Consider the following 17344-nt stretch of genomic DNA (forward strand, 5'->3'; position numbering starts at 1 on the left):
AATTGGACTACTTTTAAACTGCTGCAGGTTGTTTTTCTATTTTGTGTGTTAAAGGTGGAAGGATTTTGTTTCATCAGCGGTCGTTTTTGATGTAAGATTAAGTTATTTCTGATAACAGACTGTGTTTATGATAATGTCTATAAAGTGATAGTAGAGTAAATTGTGAGTAATGCATAACAGGGTCTGTCAAATATGTGTTTTAGGTACCTGTACAGTGAGTTAGGTACCTTGAGTTTTGGTATTAGGGCTGGAGTTGTTGGGACAGTATTGTTGGATACTGGACTAGTTTTGTCACACAAATCTGGCAACCCTTTTTATGAACTGGGCTGTATATTTATACTAGGTGCATAGTGTGATTAAGTGTTCATGTACTATTTGAGGTCACTATACTTTAGATTATTTCTCTTTAAAGAACCGATTAACCAGGATGCAACATGTCTGTTTTATTAGTTTTAAAGGTCCATTGTGTACTTTTATGGAGGCTCTACTGACAGAGATGTAATATAATATGCATAACTATGTTTTTAGAGATGTATCAAGACCTTACATAATGATGTTTGTATTACCATAGAATGAGCAATTTCTATCTACATACACCGCGGGTCCCCTTACGTGAAATTCACTATGTTGTTTCTACAGAAGTCCTAAACGGACAAACTGCGTTTGGTAAATTCATTATCTCATTCTCGAAGAACTGAAAACGTAACAACATCTTAGTTCAGTGTCAGCCACTATAGTGCTTCAAAAGGGAGGGATGGAGTGAGCCGTTGGTTGCAATTCAAAACCTCACCGCTAGATGCTGCTAAAATCTCCACATTGCTCCTTAAAGACTGTATCGGCTTACCTTTATATATATAGGATCGTTTTCATTTGTCAAGTTAATCTTGATTTAAGAAGTTTTAGATATTTGTAATAAAAAAATCCGACCTTCAATGCTTATTAAATAATAAATTCCCACATCTTGGGAGTTTACCTAGTACAACGACACAGGAACTTTTTTGTAAGTAAATGCCTGAAAAGAAAATGAGCTTATCAAAATGGTTGATTATATGACTAAGAAGATACTCACAGCCCACACAGGTGAGGTAAAGCCCAGAATAGCGGCCTGCATCCCTTCTGCCACGAACGGCACAATGTTCTCTCCCAGACGCGTATCTCGAAACAGAGCCCTCAGGATGTTCAGAGCGTGGACCTGTACATGCATTCAACAAAGGTAATGACACAATGAACAAATGTCAGATCCAATTGCAGAATTACTTCACAATCGAAGCAGAATTTGCTCTGTGTGTTTATGTTTCTCCACCTGTGGCACAGTACTGTTGTCAGTAGATCTATCATCCGAGGGCATGGCCAATGCTGTCAGACATCTCATGGTCATCTTCAGAAGACTACAGCTGGAAGACTTTGGCTCCGAGGAAAGCAGGGCCTTCACACAAGACATTGAAAAGCCATTACAATAGTGCACTTAGAGTAGAAATCAAGTGTTTTAAAGACAAAAACATCAACGTTCGGGAGTCTAAGATAACTGAAGTCATTATTACACCCAGAATTCTCCAGTGACAGTGAATGACAGCATGACATGCTGAAATAATGAGCGTAACACAATCGTTCCTCTGGAGTTTTCATTCCCAGCGCAGCAGAGCCACAGGGCGTGAACCCACCGGGCGGGCTCACCTTATCCGAAACATGCCGCAGGAATGTAAACTTGTGCCAGGTGTTGAGTTTATCCGTCCTCTGCATGTCTTACTCTCCTCCAAATCCCTCTCCTTGTGTCATGATTCAGATCTCAAAGCCCATTTTCCCTGACTTCAGTATTGAGCTATTCTGACCTCTTCAAAGACGTAAAAAAATGCTCAGAATCAATAACTGATCCGCAGATGTTCATTTCAAACTGACTCATTAAAACAAATTGCCTCTGGTGGAAATTGTGTACATATGCATGTTTTGGAGGAATTTTACTGTCATTTCGCTCACAAAGTACCTTTGAAGCATCCACGATATTTGTTTTATTCATTAGGGCTGAGAAGATATATCGTGCGATTCTTATGTTCAGTTTACCAAAGAATTACGGTTAAATGCTACCACATCCTAAAGGCAAAGGGCGCTCTCGCGCAGACACACCGAATATGGGATGGGACACAGAAGAAGTACGATTTACACACATTCCCCAATTCTCGTCCTAAATAGTATTCGTAAATAGAATTAGTATGTCCCAAACCGTAGTACATTGAAAAGAGAATTTCAAAGATTCCCAGATGGTCTCCTACTTCCGGTAAATATGAAACAGACTCTAATGCCTAATATCTCCAGAGTTTAGTGAGGCACCGCTGCATTAATACAATTAAATAAATGATTAGTCTATTAATTCATAAATATTACTATAGAGTTAACATTACATATGAAAAAAATGAATGAATAGATACTTAAATGGATAGAAGAGCTGTATTTTGATGTGTGTGACAGTCAATGGCCACAATGTTGTCTAGGCAACAACGGCCACTTCTGTTTCCTGTTACAGGAACTAAAATTAATAGGCCTATACTTTTACATATCCAAAAGAGTACATACTTTTAGAGCATAATATAATTGGGCGAATTGGTTTGGTAAATATATTGCACAAACGGTTTTAATATTGGACATTGTTTGTAAATATGGACATCACGTTACCTAATTTTCGTCGTTTCAAAACGTTATGACTTTTTTTTCTGTATAGCACAAAATATATTTAAAGAATGTTGATAACAAAACAATCCAGTTCCCCATTGACTTCCATTCTATGGACACGAAACCACAGAGACATTTCTCAAAATATCTACTTGTGTGTTCCACAGAAGAAAGAGTCATATACAGGTTTTAAAAACCATGAGGCAGAATAAATGATGACAGAATTTGGCCGATCTATCCCTTTTATACTACTATTCATCCTGCTAGTCTTTTGTACTCAGATCTGCAGACACCACCTTCCAGGAAGTGGCATCATTCCTGGCAGGAAAAACTGACTGTGTGATCTAAACATCTTATGAAGAATAAAACAACTTCTTCCAGGCCACTGATATGACTGAAGCTATTCATGCACATGTAACTCACTTTTTCATATCATTTAGTTCTTTCGTTGTAAACTTTAATCAGAAAATCCCATTTCAATGGTCTGTGTTGTACACAGAGGAGGTCAAGCGGACCGACCTGAATGTAGAAAGGTATTCCTGCACTGCGACGGGTGGCACAGAGTTTAGAGGAGGGGTCACTGGACTTCACCTCCTCGAGGACCTCCTTCAGCCAGTGTGCTGGGAGCTGCTGGAGCGTCTCACTCCGACTCCTAACACACAAACACAACACAATAACACACACACGGATTAACAGGGCACAGATTACACACAAATCCACACAACTCCTTATTGTGGACTGAAGAACAAGAAGGGCGGTGGGCATCCAAGTGCAAGCGGTTCCCAGCAGTTCTTAGCGTCGCCTTAAGTTAACATCTTCTCGAATGAAATGCTTTTCGAAAATTGTTTCTCTGTTTTTGAAGCACAGCATCCAAATGTGATCCCAAAGCAAAGCGCTGACTATGAAATTCAATTTCTTTTCAGTTTAGACAGTCAAATGGGAAAAATGTCAGACTACGGCCAAGTTATACTAGAGCGGATCAGTCTTGATGATAAACACCCATTTTTATAAACAGCCTTCGTGGAGACTGACCATTGTTGATCCTAAGAACTTAATCCAGTGTGGGACTGTAAGCCACTTTCAGACACAACGGTTACACCTCGGGTTCAGACTCTCAGATGTGGAAGTGATTGAACGCTATGAGCAACGGATTTATCCGCAGCTTATTCACACGACTGCTATGTGAAATAATGGTCAAAAGCAAGCATGACTGAGTATAAGTGCACACTGTTGAGAATTCAAGCTTTTTCACGTACAATGTGCATGCTTTTTTCATTTTGTCACTCACCAGACAAAAAGTGGCCTCAAAAGGTTGAGGTATCATTCTAATCTCAGGACAAATATGCAGGACGTACACCATGCCAAAGTTTAATACTTCAGATTAGGGGTTTGCTCGAATTCCTAACCCAAAGTATGAGCAATAATAATAGCGACGCTTGCCTTAGCAAGCACCATTAATTACACTGAAAAGCTTGGTCGCATACACACGCAAACACAACGCCGAAGCTGCCCAAGCGTGTACGGGACGCCCGCTTTGAGAGCGCAGAAGAATGCGTGGCTCTGGTTATGAAAAGTACCATTATAGCTGGAGCGCTGGACCGAACAGACCAGATCAAACAATCTGAAACATGCAGCGAGCGCCTATGCACGCACACACACGCCTCCCTCGGTCACAAACACGGGCGGAAACCTTCAAAAGCCGAGCGCCAGACAATCAACACCTCGTAACGGGTCTCGTGGTTGACGGTGGGGCCGCATAATCACACAGTTACACTTTTACTCCAGACAGAACCAGAAGCACATCTGAGTCTCTGTATAGAAAGAACTGCTAAAGCTGGCCTGTATGCCACAAACATACACAATGACTGAGAGACAATATCTTCATTAACAACCATTATATCATGGGGCGATGATTAAGAAATGCTTCTTAGAAATGGAAAACAGAATTTCAACTTACATTACTGACTGATAGTAAAAAGATTAAATCAACAAACGCTTCAGGCACGTCAGTTATGATAAAACAGCGGCGGTGTGGAATCAATCAAACTTGGATCCGGGGATGGGGCCACAGATTTTGTGGCATTTTATAAAATATAGAAATAGTCAAACAAAGAAAAATAAGACCACCAACCAAAAGTATTGATGTCTGAAGCATTGTAAAACTGAATAAGATTATAAGTACTTATTGGGGGGCCACAAAGTGACGCACCCCACACAAAGGGGGCCTTAAAAAGAAAATGTTTGAGAACCACTGGATTTAAAAAAAAAGCTATTTAAACAATATTAACATATTCTAAAAAATAAAACTACATAACATGCAACAACATGTTTTATGCACCTTTTAGGAACAATTTACTATGTCTAAAAGTTGAAAAGCCATGTTTTACGGTTGCATTACATCATTGTTACATTTTAAGGTTCATTTTAAATGTTTTTATTTTTAGCAATTTTATTATTTTATTATTATTATTTTACAATTATGTTTTATTTTTATTTCAGTATTTAGTTGAATCATTTTTACTTACTGACAATTAATCATTTTAGGGCTCCACTTTTCTTTCCACAGGCAACCATCCTCATTTTTGTTAAGATAAAGTTTTTCATTTTGGCCTATATTTTTATTATGTTAGTAAACAGAAATGCTAGTTAACATAATTGTTTTTGAAGATTATATTTTGGGGCGTTTTTGCCTTTATTTGGACAGCTGTTGGTGTAGAGAGGACAAGAAGTGAGGTGGGCGAGAGAGAGGGGTGGGATCGGGGGAAAGGACCTCGAGCGGGGACTCAAACTCGGGTCACCTGGAGAGCAACAGCGCTATATGTCGGAGCACGTTACCGCAAGGCTATCGGCTCCGACATAGTTAACGTTATTAACCCTAGTCCTGAACTGTAGAACTAGGAGTGTCACAATATCAGATTTTCACTACAAAGTTATCGTGGCCAAAATAATTCACGATACTGATATAACTTCAAAATCTCTTGAAGAAATAAACAATGCTCTCAGTCAAAATCATCTTTCATTGTTTTGGGTTTTCTCTTGTTGGTCACTGAATCATACGCTTCACTTTTAAACTGCTTTTAAGCGCGAAAACACCACATACTATATGATGACGTGTCGACCAGTTGAATTATTTAGGTTATTATTATGCCCCATTTACTCCCATAGTATGGAGAAAATAAATATACAGATTTAGAGCAATCTGAGAGCAAGTAAATGATGACAGAGTGTTCATTATTGGGTGAACTATCCAATATCAAACAATAATGGAATATTGAGACACACCCAACCAGACCAACCAATTGCTGGCCTTTCACTTTCTGTATTGGAGGCTGTGTGCTAAACACGAAAGCAAAGCTCAGAGTTGCGTGCGTGTGCATCCGCGCCTTCACCTTGAGGAATAATCATGGCTTTATGTTTTTTCACTTGCCTCAGCTCAGATGAACACATCGCATGCGTTTCACGTAAACAAAGAAAACGAGGCTGTGACGGGCCGAATGCGAACTACAATTGTGAAACAAAGCAGAATGAAGTCAGACAGTTCAAGACGCTCTCACAGCGTTGGATGAACGGATTTAACGTCCCACTCATGTCACGCTCGTGGCAGCGAGCCAGTCGATTTCCTCAACCTCTGTGCCGAGATCACATTCCAGAGCTCATTAAATCTCAGATATCCAGATGTTAACAGTTCTCAAACTTCCTGATTATTTGAAGCTTGTCCTTCAGGAGCAGGTCTGGTCTTCGGCCCAGCAGCTGACGGAGAGCAGAGATTTGGGGGGAGGTTCGACTGAATAAAGTATGAAATGAGATTGCCAAGCACAACATTAGAGGCTGCGGTGAAGCAGTTCTTACGACTCCCTGATCTGCAAAGTCATACACTTCTTCTGACTGAGGCCTTCGGGGTCAGCAGCATGGATTTGAGCAGGAAAATGTGACTGAGTGGGATATCTGGCTATTCTGACAACAGAAGATGCCGTATGTAGGTATAAACCAATAGTTATGTCCATCCGACCAAGCTCAAATACATTCAAATTGTGATATTATGGTTACCATGACCATACGTTTTGTTTGTTTTGGGTAAGGCGGTCATGCAGATGCTCACCTGCAAAGCATCTCGGTGAGACGAACAAAGCCCACGTAAGCAAGCTCGAAGGCCCCCCTGTGACGAGACTGCAGAAGCTGCTCCCGAAAATACATCCCCACAGCCTCCACCTAACAGAGAAAGACAGATATATATATATATATATACACACAGTATACACGCACACACATACATATACAGTATATACACACACACATACAGTTCATGCAGTATGTGTCTATGTGTGTGTGGCCTTGTTTTTATATCCCGGTGGGGATCTAAATCTGAATGCACACAAACACATGGGGACTCGTGTCACCATGGGGACCAAAACTGAGGTCCCCATTTACAAAAGGCAATATTTTTTTAAATCTTAAAACGCAAAAAGTGTTCTATGATCTTGTGATCTATGAGGGGATAAAACCCCCCAGACATGCGTGCGTAGCCGCGGGGGGTGCTGTGATTTTTTTGGCCAGGGCAGAAGCTATGGTTGTGCCATCAGCGATCCGCTTAAGTATAATGTTAATAAATAACGGAGGTAAAAATGTGTTGCTGCCTAGAAAAAAGAAGGATGCCGGTGTGATTATAGGATACAGCATGAAAACAAACACATAAACGCATGTTATATGTATGCCTATAGCCAAAGCACAATCTTTTGTACGAAACAACACAAACATAAACCTATAATAAACTATGGGCAAACCGGTCACGCGATTAAACACAAGTTACACAACTGCATGCTGCACAAAATTGCTGTTGCAACCGTAACGTTACACATTCTGCCTGTAGACCTGTTAGCCACAATCTCAAATAAAGAAATAACCGTCTTACATGATCTGTAATGTGAAAGAAAACAGTAAAAGAGCGTTTTAAGCAAGCGTTGGATTAGAGCCCCCGGTCTCCTGTGCTACTCTAAACAGACTTTACACCTTACACCACCGAATGTGTTGTTCGAAATGGTGTAGTTCTTACACTTTCTCTATTTCAATCACATATTGGTGGTTGGAAATAGTGCAAATAGTCTTTGCCTTTATTTATATATTTTTGACACGGTTTCCCGCGGCAATGCATACGTGTTTGTGTGTGTGATTTTTTTATGAGTTCTCTTATTTTGGAACCATACTCTTCATGTGTATATATATATATAATAAAGTGACCATACATTTTGTACCTTTATGCTTCTTATGATCCAAAACAATAATGCTTAAATGTTTCAAATAAGTTTGCAGATGAAAACTGTGCCACTGTATTCATTTATTCCCAATTCTGAATGGTTCACATTCCTGCTAATAAAAGAAAACAAGTCTCAGGCCGGCCCTTGCTGTCAAACTAAGCTCCGCCTACAGGTGGGCAGCAGTCAAGATCCATATGGCAGCAGAGCGGCTATTTAAGTCATACTCCATACAACCATTTAAACGCTTTTGCAGGATTCTTTTTAGCCGGTAGCTTCCTGTTTGCAAAGGCACCCACACCCCCAGCTCCGCTCGCAAACTAAGTTTGTGCTCCACGTGCACAGAGAAATTTCCCAACGCGGCCGGCTAATTACACATCAGGATCAGTGACCCAAATAGCAGCTTTCCCTGCGCGTCTGGCATTAAGAGACTTAGGGGTTAACAAGAGTCTAATGCTGTAGTTTGCTGGTTGCAATTCTGCTTAAATAGAGACTGAAAGTGAAAAAATGCAAACAAACACTGCAATCCGCAGACCACGATGTGAAGTGACCTGAACAGCAGGTCAAAAGACACTTTGGACAAACATACTGTGTGCATATAACGGAAATAATATAGGAGTGGCTCACAGACGTTTATTTGAAGGATAAGGTTCATTGTGTGGCTGGAGGGTGGAAGGTCACCCTTAGTCAATATCAATACAGATACGTCAATATTCGATTCAATTTATTTACTAATATCACAGACATATACTTTTCTGCTTTTTACACTGTTCAACTCTAATGACAAATGGTCATCTTTGGTCACTTTGGAGCTGAGAGATGGTGAAAAATAAAATAAAAATATTGTATTTGATTTTATTTCATAATAAATTATGAAATAAAAACCAATACAGTTAGTTTAAAAAAAGGTATATATGATAACGTATTATAGCATATATTATTTTATAATAATATATAATGAATGTTTTATTATTATATAAAATAATTGCATTACTTATTTTTATTATATATTAATGGTAACATTTATATATTATTACTGGTGTTATTTATATTCTATTTTAAGTAGTAATGCTGAGTAATGTGACTTTCTTCCGCAGACACAAAATAAGATACATGTCTGAAATGACAAGAGGGCGATAGGGGTAAATGACAGAATTTTCATTTCGAAGGTGAACTACTCCTTTAACACACATCCATCCAAACCAAACAGGATACGACCTGGAGGCCATGCTCCAATCAAACTGTCAAAGAGTTGGATTTAGAGCCACCAACATTAAAATGATCATAGTATCACTTCATGAGGTACCAAAATGATCCCAGAATCCCATACTGCGGAAGCGTTTACCCATAATTCTTGCTTCTGAATCCAGTTCGGGTGATGAATCAAACAACCATACCCTGTCTGACTAACTCTTTGCAGTTGCCATGGCGCCTCCACAGTGGGAAAACAAGTGCCGCGTTTCCATAGCAACAGAGGACATAACAGGAATCAGACCACACATTTGGGAAAAGGGACCATCACTGTCATAAACATGCACGCTGGGCCTTAACCTCCGCAGAAATGCGGTCTGGAAAAGATGTAGTATGAGGCATAAATACAAAACGCAAACACAAGCCATGTGGACCCCGGCGGCATCATTAGATCATCCTTTACATAACAGGCCAATACGCCATGGTAACCGCACCAGTGACATCACTGCGTTCTTCCGCAGCATCTGTTAAAGCGATGAGGTCATTCGGCAAGACACTAACAATCACGTTGACACATAAACGTTGGCTGACCAACGCAAATTCCTGCTGGAAAACCTCGCACAGATATCGAGTAACACCTGCGATGATTTACTTCATTCTTCTGCTCACTCCCTCGGATGTGGAAACGGCAGCGATCGATCACGGAGAGGGAAGGTTCGATCAAGCTGTCTGCTATCATCCAAAGCTACACAAAGTTAGCTTAAGACATCATTATATCAAATCGTTTAAAGGGACAGTTCACACAAAAATGTAAAAATTTGGATGAATGATTGTCACCAAACAGTTCTTGGACCTGGAGGAGAAATGACAATGGTGGTCAAAAGTGCCCCAGAACCGTTTGCTATCCTACATTCTTCAAATATCTTCTTTTGTGTTCAACAGAATGAAAAACCTAATCACAACAAAGAAATGTATACAGATTTGGACCAACTCGAAAATAATTTTGGATGAACTATCACTTTAAACAACTTAATATAATGATGTCTTTGTGTAACTTTGGCTGATAGCAGACAGCTTGATCAAACGTTCCAACTGCTACGGAAAAACACCCACAAACCTCCAAAACAGACACATGTATACTGCTTTCTCCTTTTTGGACTTCTCCATAGTGTTTAACAGAAGAACGCCGGTCATAGAAATTGTGGTTTGTGAATAAAACAAATGACAGAATTAGGTGAACGGTTCCTTTAAGGTAAGGCTTATTTTTTACTTTACTTCAATTGTAAACATAAACACTGTTTAAGGAACTCAAGATGTTTCCAACACATAACCGGATGCAGGAGACGGTTCGTTTTTATATATCGAAGAGCACATGGGCTTGAGATGCTGCCAGAACGACTGTTTACCAATTTCTCGCAGAGTCTCAGGTGTAAAAACCTGCTTAATGAGTTTCTGCGTGAAGTTATTTGGAAACAATGCAGGATGGGGAAGGTAGACGGCCTGTTAAACAGCAGGCTGGTCTGAAATGAAAGCGTGATGCTTACAGGGCAGATCATAATTGAAGGCGGGCACAGCAGGCCACAAGCTAGACATTTACATGGTTTAAAAGAAGAGCGCAAGAAAAATAACTCGTGCTGAGTACAGGCAGCTGGTACCATGTTTGTTTTGAAAATGTGACTGAGGGTTCAGCTCCATGTGATCGGCCATCCTGGACAGTATTTTAAGGTACCATTGGCAGAATGATGCCGCCTTGAAACACAGCTTATGTGAATGTAGCCATCATGGAAAAGGCAATCCCAGAATACTTAGCAAAAGCTCATATTTATTCATCCTCATGGCGACTTTGATGGTCCTTAAAGGGACAGTAAACCAAAAATACAAATTCTGTCATTGTTTATATATGCTCACATTTACTTTTTTACGCTGTGGAACACAAAAGAAGATATTTTGAGAAATGTCTCCGTGGTTTTGTGTTCATACAATGGAAGTCAATGTGGGCCTGTGTGGTTTTCATCCGTAGGTGAGCTATCCCTTAAAGAAGGTTGCATTTTAATCCCTTAGAAGTACATTATGGCGCATATAAAGACGGTAGACGGGCAAAAGTTAGACAGCCCCCTAGGGTCTGAAACAAAGCCGAGTGTCTGCACTGGAAATACGTTTGACATTTTCAGATTTAATAGCTTTGAGGCAATGAAGTTGTATTCAGCACGATCGCATTTCACCGACGAGCCCTGTTCTGCTCTTCAGGGGCCGTTTGTTTGTAGCTGTATTAGCTATTACTGTGTCTCATCCCTCGGCCCTCAGCTCCAAAAGATCAGCTTACTGGAAAAACTCTCCACTCGAAGCTATGAGCTAGAGTTCTCCATTATATCTCACACTCTTATGTAAGCGAGATCTGGGCTTCAGGGAGAGTCCGGTGGCTTCAGTCACAATGATCTCAATGTTTGATGAGTGTCTTTATGTGTGTCAGCCCTGGATCAGATGACGCCTGCTGAGTGTGTACTGTGTGCGTGTACGGTGTGCGTGTATGTGTGTGACCTGTTCTTGTGTGATGACTCCAGCAGGTGTGTGAGAGGAACACAGTGGCATGCTCTGACAGAGATGACCCAGTAACATGGACACTTCTTTCATGGTCCTCCAGCAACACACCAACACCATCTGAGCGGTGACCCGATAGGCCTCTCCATCATCTTCATCTACACATCATAAACACGCACAAACAATTCCCGTTGACTGACTTTCGATGAGAATTAAATGATCAAACTCGTGGTTACAATATGGAACACACAGAATAGACACACCCCTTGAACCAATAAATTGCCACGACTTTGCAAATCATTCATAATCAGTAATAACCTTCAAACTCTGTGAATTTCATACATAAATAAAGTGGGATTTTCTGCATCTATGTTTTAAAAATATAAAGTATGTCCCCCTCTAGAGTCCCGTCAGTGAAACTAGTTTATTTCCATCCCTGGTTATCATCAGACAGATTTAAATACAACAACTTTTAATAAAAAAAAAATGTAATACAAATGCAATGGTAAAGAAAAGTAAGATTTGGTACCATTGATGTTGGCTTGTGGTTTAAGGTGTTTGTGCTCGGTCTCACTGGACTCAAGCTCTCTAGCATTGCTGAAGAAGTCATTAGTGTCACGGGGTTGAATCTCCTGCAGGATCTTCTGTAGGCCAGCAGAGGTCTCTGTTGAGCCAGAGAAATATTAGTTACAGCTTTGAAATGGAAAACATGACTTCTGTACCACAGTCTGAGATGAATTACACACATTTATTTTCTTATTAGAGGAACATTTATGATGAAAAACTGTTATGTAATGTGGTAATGCAATAATAATAATACATTTCTTAAACTGTACCTAGGAAAATGTTAAATACAAGAGAATGATAACAAATGACCAACCCGATTGTTTCAACAGTAACCTCGGATTGAACAACTCGAATTCAAAGATACAGTAAAACTAGCATAGCCTGTTGTTGTACTGGCTTGACATGCCAAAAACGAAACATGGCTGCTTTCAGTAGCAGAATGGCGAGTCAGAACACACCGCAAGATGCATTTACCCGAATCTGTATCCATAGGAATAAGGCCTTCAGGAGAGGAGCTCTGAACCACAGGTGATACAACATCAGACATCCTGTAGCAGAGACCTATGAGCTCTGAGACCACGGCCCTCCAGTGAGACAGCAGCACAAGTGATCTAAACAAAACACAAACACAGGCACAAATACCAGTCAAAACACAGATACGGGCTTAACACCTCAGAAAGCAGATGAATGACGTTTTTGTGCGCGTGTATGTACCGAGTGTTGAGCTGTTGTAAGACTGCTGTGATACAGTGAGCTCTCCCATATAAAGGACTTGAAGCAGCAGCCTGTAGCAGAGACGACTCAGCCTTTACAATCTCTTCCTTCAGACAGCCCATTAAACACTGCACCACTGAAACAACAAATGCAAACATTCTCCAATGAAACAAAAAACCGTATACAAATGTTGATATCACAAGCTGTTGTATTCCTCTGTATGTAATGCATATGGGATACTTTATAAAGCTTCTATGGAGGTTTTTTTATCACTGCACAATGAACTCGACTGAACCCTTTAAAGAATTAAATTATGCAACGGAACTTACATTTTGGCTGAACTAGTTTAAGACAGTTAAGTCCCACTGCTTATTTTTTATGTACTTTTTTATTGAATTTGTAGTCCTAAACAAAGTAACGCACAGTACTTGTAGTCCAGCACATGATCTGTGCAGTTCTACATAAGGCCACAGCACAAGCTCACATATTAGCTTGTACTGTGTGTGTGATGGTCAACTAAACATGATGATGGTTTACCTGCCAACGTGTTCTGCTCTAGTAGAGAGGCCTCAGAGGCCTGGGACTGGTTTAGTGACGATGGCTGGGGAGAAATGTGTTGATTCGGGATACAGATGAGTAATGCGTCCTGCAGGTCCTGCTGGTGAAGCAGTAGGTTAAAGAGATGAGCCGCAGTAACACTGTCAAAAGGTTTGGTGCTGGTGCTGAGGTCCAGAGCGGCCCGCAGCAAACACTGCAACATCTCAGGCTCCTAGAAGAAAAAAGCACTTTAACCATCCAAAAAAACACGTTTCCCTGCCCAAGACGAGTTGCATCCCAACATCCAAACACAGCTTGTGCTGGTGAGAAAGGATGTTTTTCCATACATGATGATATCCTCATAATAACCTGAAGCCGCACTACTGTAGGAGGCAGTTTTTGTAAGAGGTTGCAGGCGAGTTGCTTCACTTCCAGGAAGTTGCTGGCGATACAGTGCAGCACAGCTTGAGCATCCGACGCACTCACTGAATCTCCAAGAGCAAAACCAACAGAGCCTGATGGAAAGAGGTGAACTGGTAAATAAGTACGGATGTGACCCCTTTCTCCGTTGAAGAGAGGGTACTGACATCAGGTTGGTGTGTTATAGAGAACGGCTGAGTAATACCCGTGTTAAAGGCGAAATGTTCAGCTATCTGACTCAGCAGGTGCAGAGCCATCAGACATCTGTAGAATGAGGCACCAGGATGAAGCATCTGAAACAGGGTCCCGCAGAACCAACGCAGGAACTCCTGGTGAAACACACACATCAGTACTGTACTACTGTAAAAAGAACTAGACTATATTAGAACATAAGCATGACAATAGACCACTTCCCAAGATGTAAACACAGTTCCAGCATCACTTTAGGTTTTATGCGTTTAATTCGTACAAATATAACAACATCTTTGGTTCTGTTGGTTGTATTCTATTCAAACGTTTGTGTAGTGTTTAAAACAGAAACAGGAAGTTCTTCGGGACCAGCATTGAACCAGCTTGTTTACGTCTCCCCAAGTGGTCTATAGAATCCACATAAACAAATCTGAAAATGAACATTAAGGGTAAATGTAATATACCTGATACATGTGAAGGATTTCTTGATCTTGGTCATTTGGATGCTGGTCCAGTCTCTTATTCAGCAGCTGAGCACTGTCCTTCACCCGACACAAGAGCTGTACGGGAGCCAATCAGATCACATTTTCACAGATCTCTGACCAATCAGAGCATGATGCCATCACCATCTCTGTCCTTAGAATGAGCTAAAACCCCAACCAGCAAAAACATGTACCTTCTTTAACAGACTGACCGTCTGCTGCCTGACCCCTGGTGACTGGCTGTTCAGATTAAAAGGGAGGAAGTGGTGAATAAGGTCCATTTCCTGTCTGGAGAGAGTTTCCGTGCTGCGATGGCTCTCGCATACCAAACCGAGCGCATCCATTCGCACCTGATTTCACAAATCGCACAAACAGTAAGGGAAACCTAACTAAGTTGTAAAAAGGAAATGTTTCCGGTGCCCTTGAAGGGTTCATCACCTGATCGTGTTTGTGCACCAGCGCCTGTCGCATTAGTGAAACGGGCACCAGGCCGTCCCATAATTCCTCCTCTAGAGACTTGAGGACACCTTGAGCTCTGGCAGCGCGCAGACACGTCATCAGAGCTCCGAGCGCACCTCTGCTACCAGACGATCCTGAAGAACAAACACTGACACTTTAAAATTCCCTTTAACTCAACACAATTCAACACTTAATCAAATGAACTCAATGTACCGTCTGTATAGGACGGCATCTCCTGCAGGGCCTGTACCATGTGACTAAGACTGGAGGGGTTGCAGCGTAATAGCTTAGGCAGGAAGTAGTCCAGTATATACGTGGTTTGATCTAGACGGGCCGTGCACAGTAGCTGCAACAGCGGCGTGACCCAAACCTCATGCCAGCCATCTATCCACTCACGCCCATCCTTAAACCGGGCACAGAGCTGTGCTTTATGACTCACAAACAGCTTCTCCAACAGATCGCTGGCGTACGGCGCCAACGTCTGATCTCCCATCAAACCCAACAGCCTGGATGGAAGACCAGTGTCCAGATTTAAAAGATGCTCCGCCCCCAAATGCTCCACCAGGCAGGCCAGCGTGCCGTACTTCCCTTTCATATGCCACTCCAGCGCTAGAAGGTCCCGGGTGAGCTGAGTGACGTACGGGTCACTGCTGGGTTCGGATCTGTGCTCGCTGCAGTGCTGGTGGAGTAGGAGCAGGTTCTGGAAGAGGGAGCGTGTCTGGTGACGGACACCGTCCAGTGGGTGCTCCCAGTTGGAGTAGACATGGTGGTAGAGACGCGTGGTCAGAGGAGAGCCTCCGACGAGAGAGAGACGAAGAAGAGGGGGGCACGTGTCCATCTGGGCGCAGTCGACCGCGGCACTGCTCCAAAGAGTCAGAACTCGAGCCACGACCATCACCGTGCTTGACTCCTTTACTCTAAGAGAGAGGATTTGTATGGATTTAAAGTCAGTCTGAAGGGATAAAACTGGCATCATTTATTCACCCTCATGTCATCCAAAACTGTACAGCAAAACACAAAAGAAGATATTTTGAGAAATGTCTCCGTGGTTTTGTGTCCACACAATGAAAGTTAGTGGGGGCAGTGTGGTTTGGTTTCCAACGTTCCTCAAAATATCTTCTTTTGTGTTCTGCAGAAGAAAAAACATATTTTAAGGGCCAGGCAATATGTCTGCCCTAACTTCCTGTTTTAAGTCATAATTGTCAACGTACCAATGAAGTTGCACATTTCAAGACATTGCTGTGGGTCTTGAAAAAACGAATATTTGTGCACCACAATACCTTGTATCCAGAGACAGAAGCACTTCGGGTATCAATAGCAGCAGTTTCTCTGCCTGTGGACCGAGGGTCTTTCCTCTCCAGCCGATCATGGCCAGTGCTCCATGACTCAGATACAGACCCACAGCTGCAGGCCTGCTGCTCTCATATAGCCCCGCACAGCTCTGATTCAACCACTGGGGGGCAGTGTTGTCTGACTCTACAGTACCATGCAAGAGACCGGCAGCCTGGAAACACATCTCACACGTTATCATCATAAAGGCTTATGGGAAATAAATATGTTTTATAACAGTAACAGAATAAGATAAATGCTCACTCACTGTGATGGGTACATCATCTCCATTCCCAACAACAGTTCTAATGAGCAGAATCAAAGCCATTCCAGCAGTGCTCTGGACTGTCTGAACAAACTCCTCTGCATTTTCGAAAACATGATACAGACATATTAAAATATTCAATTGAATGTAGATGGGAAACGATGATGAAGTTATGAATTCCGATGTGTTATTCAACACACCAAAATCTTAGACCTCAACCCTAAAATCATAAAAATCTATGTATCTCGAGAACATAGTGGTCTTCAGCATACCGTCAGTCAATATAGATGTATAGCATTTCAGCAATGCACTGAGTGCTTGTTGCAGATCGCATTGGTTTGACGCAGAAAGAAGTGCAGCAGTAATGGGCTCCTGAGATTTCTGGACCATCAGCATGGAGGTCTTCACCACCGCCAGACAGGACTGCATCAACCGAGCTTGAGCCACGTGACGACCGGCTAGACAACTTCAAACCAAATCAAATATTAGTGCACGATAGTTTTGCAGGCAAATATATACTGGCCAAAAAAAGAAGATTTGAAAGTGGCAATGTAGATTATATTAAGAACCCCATATTTAAAATGCACATTACATAATAATGAAAAGTTTACCTGTTCTGCTCCACATAATAGCTTAAAACTTTGGGAAGAAACTGGAGAACTAGGAGAAATCAAATCTGTGTGTTAAAAACGATGTAATTGAATATGAAAGACGTGGCGAAAATATGTTCAATATTATAT

General features: G+C 41.5%; 1 protein-coding gene across 1 annotated transcript in view; it reads right to left on the reverse strand.

Annotated features, from left to right (window-relative positions):
* thada (THADA armadillo repeat containing) overlaps positions 1 to 17344 on the reverse strand; it is a 72061-nt gene that overhangs the window by 53349 nt on the left and 1368 nt on the right. The window contains exons 7-25 of the mRNA XM_079472320.1: positions 17216 to 17264; positions 16877 to 17070; positions 16608 to 16702; positions 16291 to 16514; positions 15224 to 15927; positions 14990 to 15144; positions 14746 to 14901; positions 14534 to 14629; positions 14086 to 14209; positions 13830 to 13975; positions 13461 to 13692; positions 12924 to 13059; positions 12684 to 12820; positions 12172 to 12306; positions 11643 to 11800; positions 6764 to 6873; positions 3184 to 3316; positions 1304 to 1426; positions 1070 to 1192 (exon numbers count right to left, since the gene is read on the reverse strand). Coding sequence (XP_079328446.1) covers positions 1070 to 1192; positions 1304 to 1426; positions 3184 to 3316; positions 6764 to 6873; positions 11643 to 11800; positions 12172 to 12306; positions 12684 to 12820; positions 12924 to 13059; positions 13461 to 13692; positions 13830 to 13975; positions 14086 to 14209; positions 14534 to 14629; positions 14746 to 14901; positions 14990 to 15144; positions 15224 to 15927; positions 16291 to 16514; positions 16608 to 16702; positions 16877 to 17070; positions 17216 to 17264 — 3230 coding nt within the window. The remainder of the gene's footprint in view (positions 1 to 1069; positions 1193 to 1303; positions 1427 to 3183; positions 3317 to 6763; positions 6874 to 11642; positions 11801 to 12171; positions 12307 to 12683; positions 12821 to 12923; positions 13060 to 13460; positions 13693 to 13829; positions 13976 to 14085; positions 14210 to 14533; positions 14630 to 14745; positions 14902 to 14989; positions 15145 to 15223; positions 15928 to 16290; positions 16515 to 16607; positions 16703 to 16876; positions 17071 to 17215; positions 17265 to 17344) is intronic.

The sequence above is a fragment of the Barbatula barbatula genome (genome assembly GCF_947034865.1).
Source record: "Barbatula barbatula genome assembly, chromosome: 14".
Taxonomy (NCBI): Eukaryota; Metazoa; Chordata; class Actinopteri; order Cypriniformes; family Nemacheilidae; genus Barbatula; species Barbatula barbatula.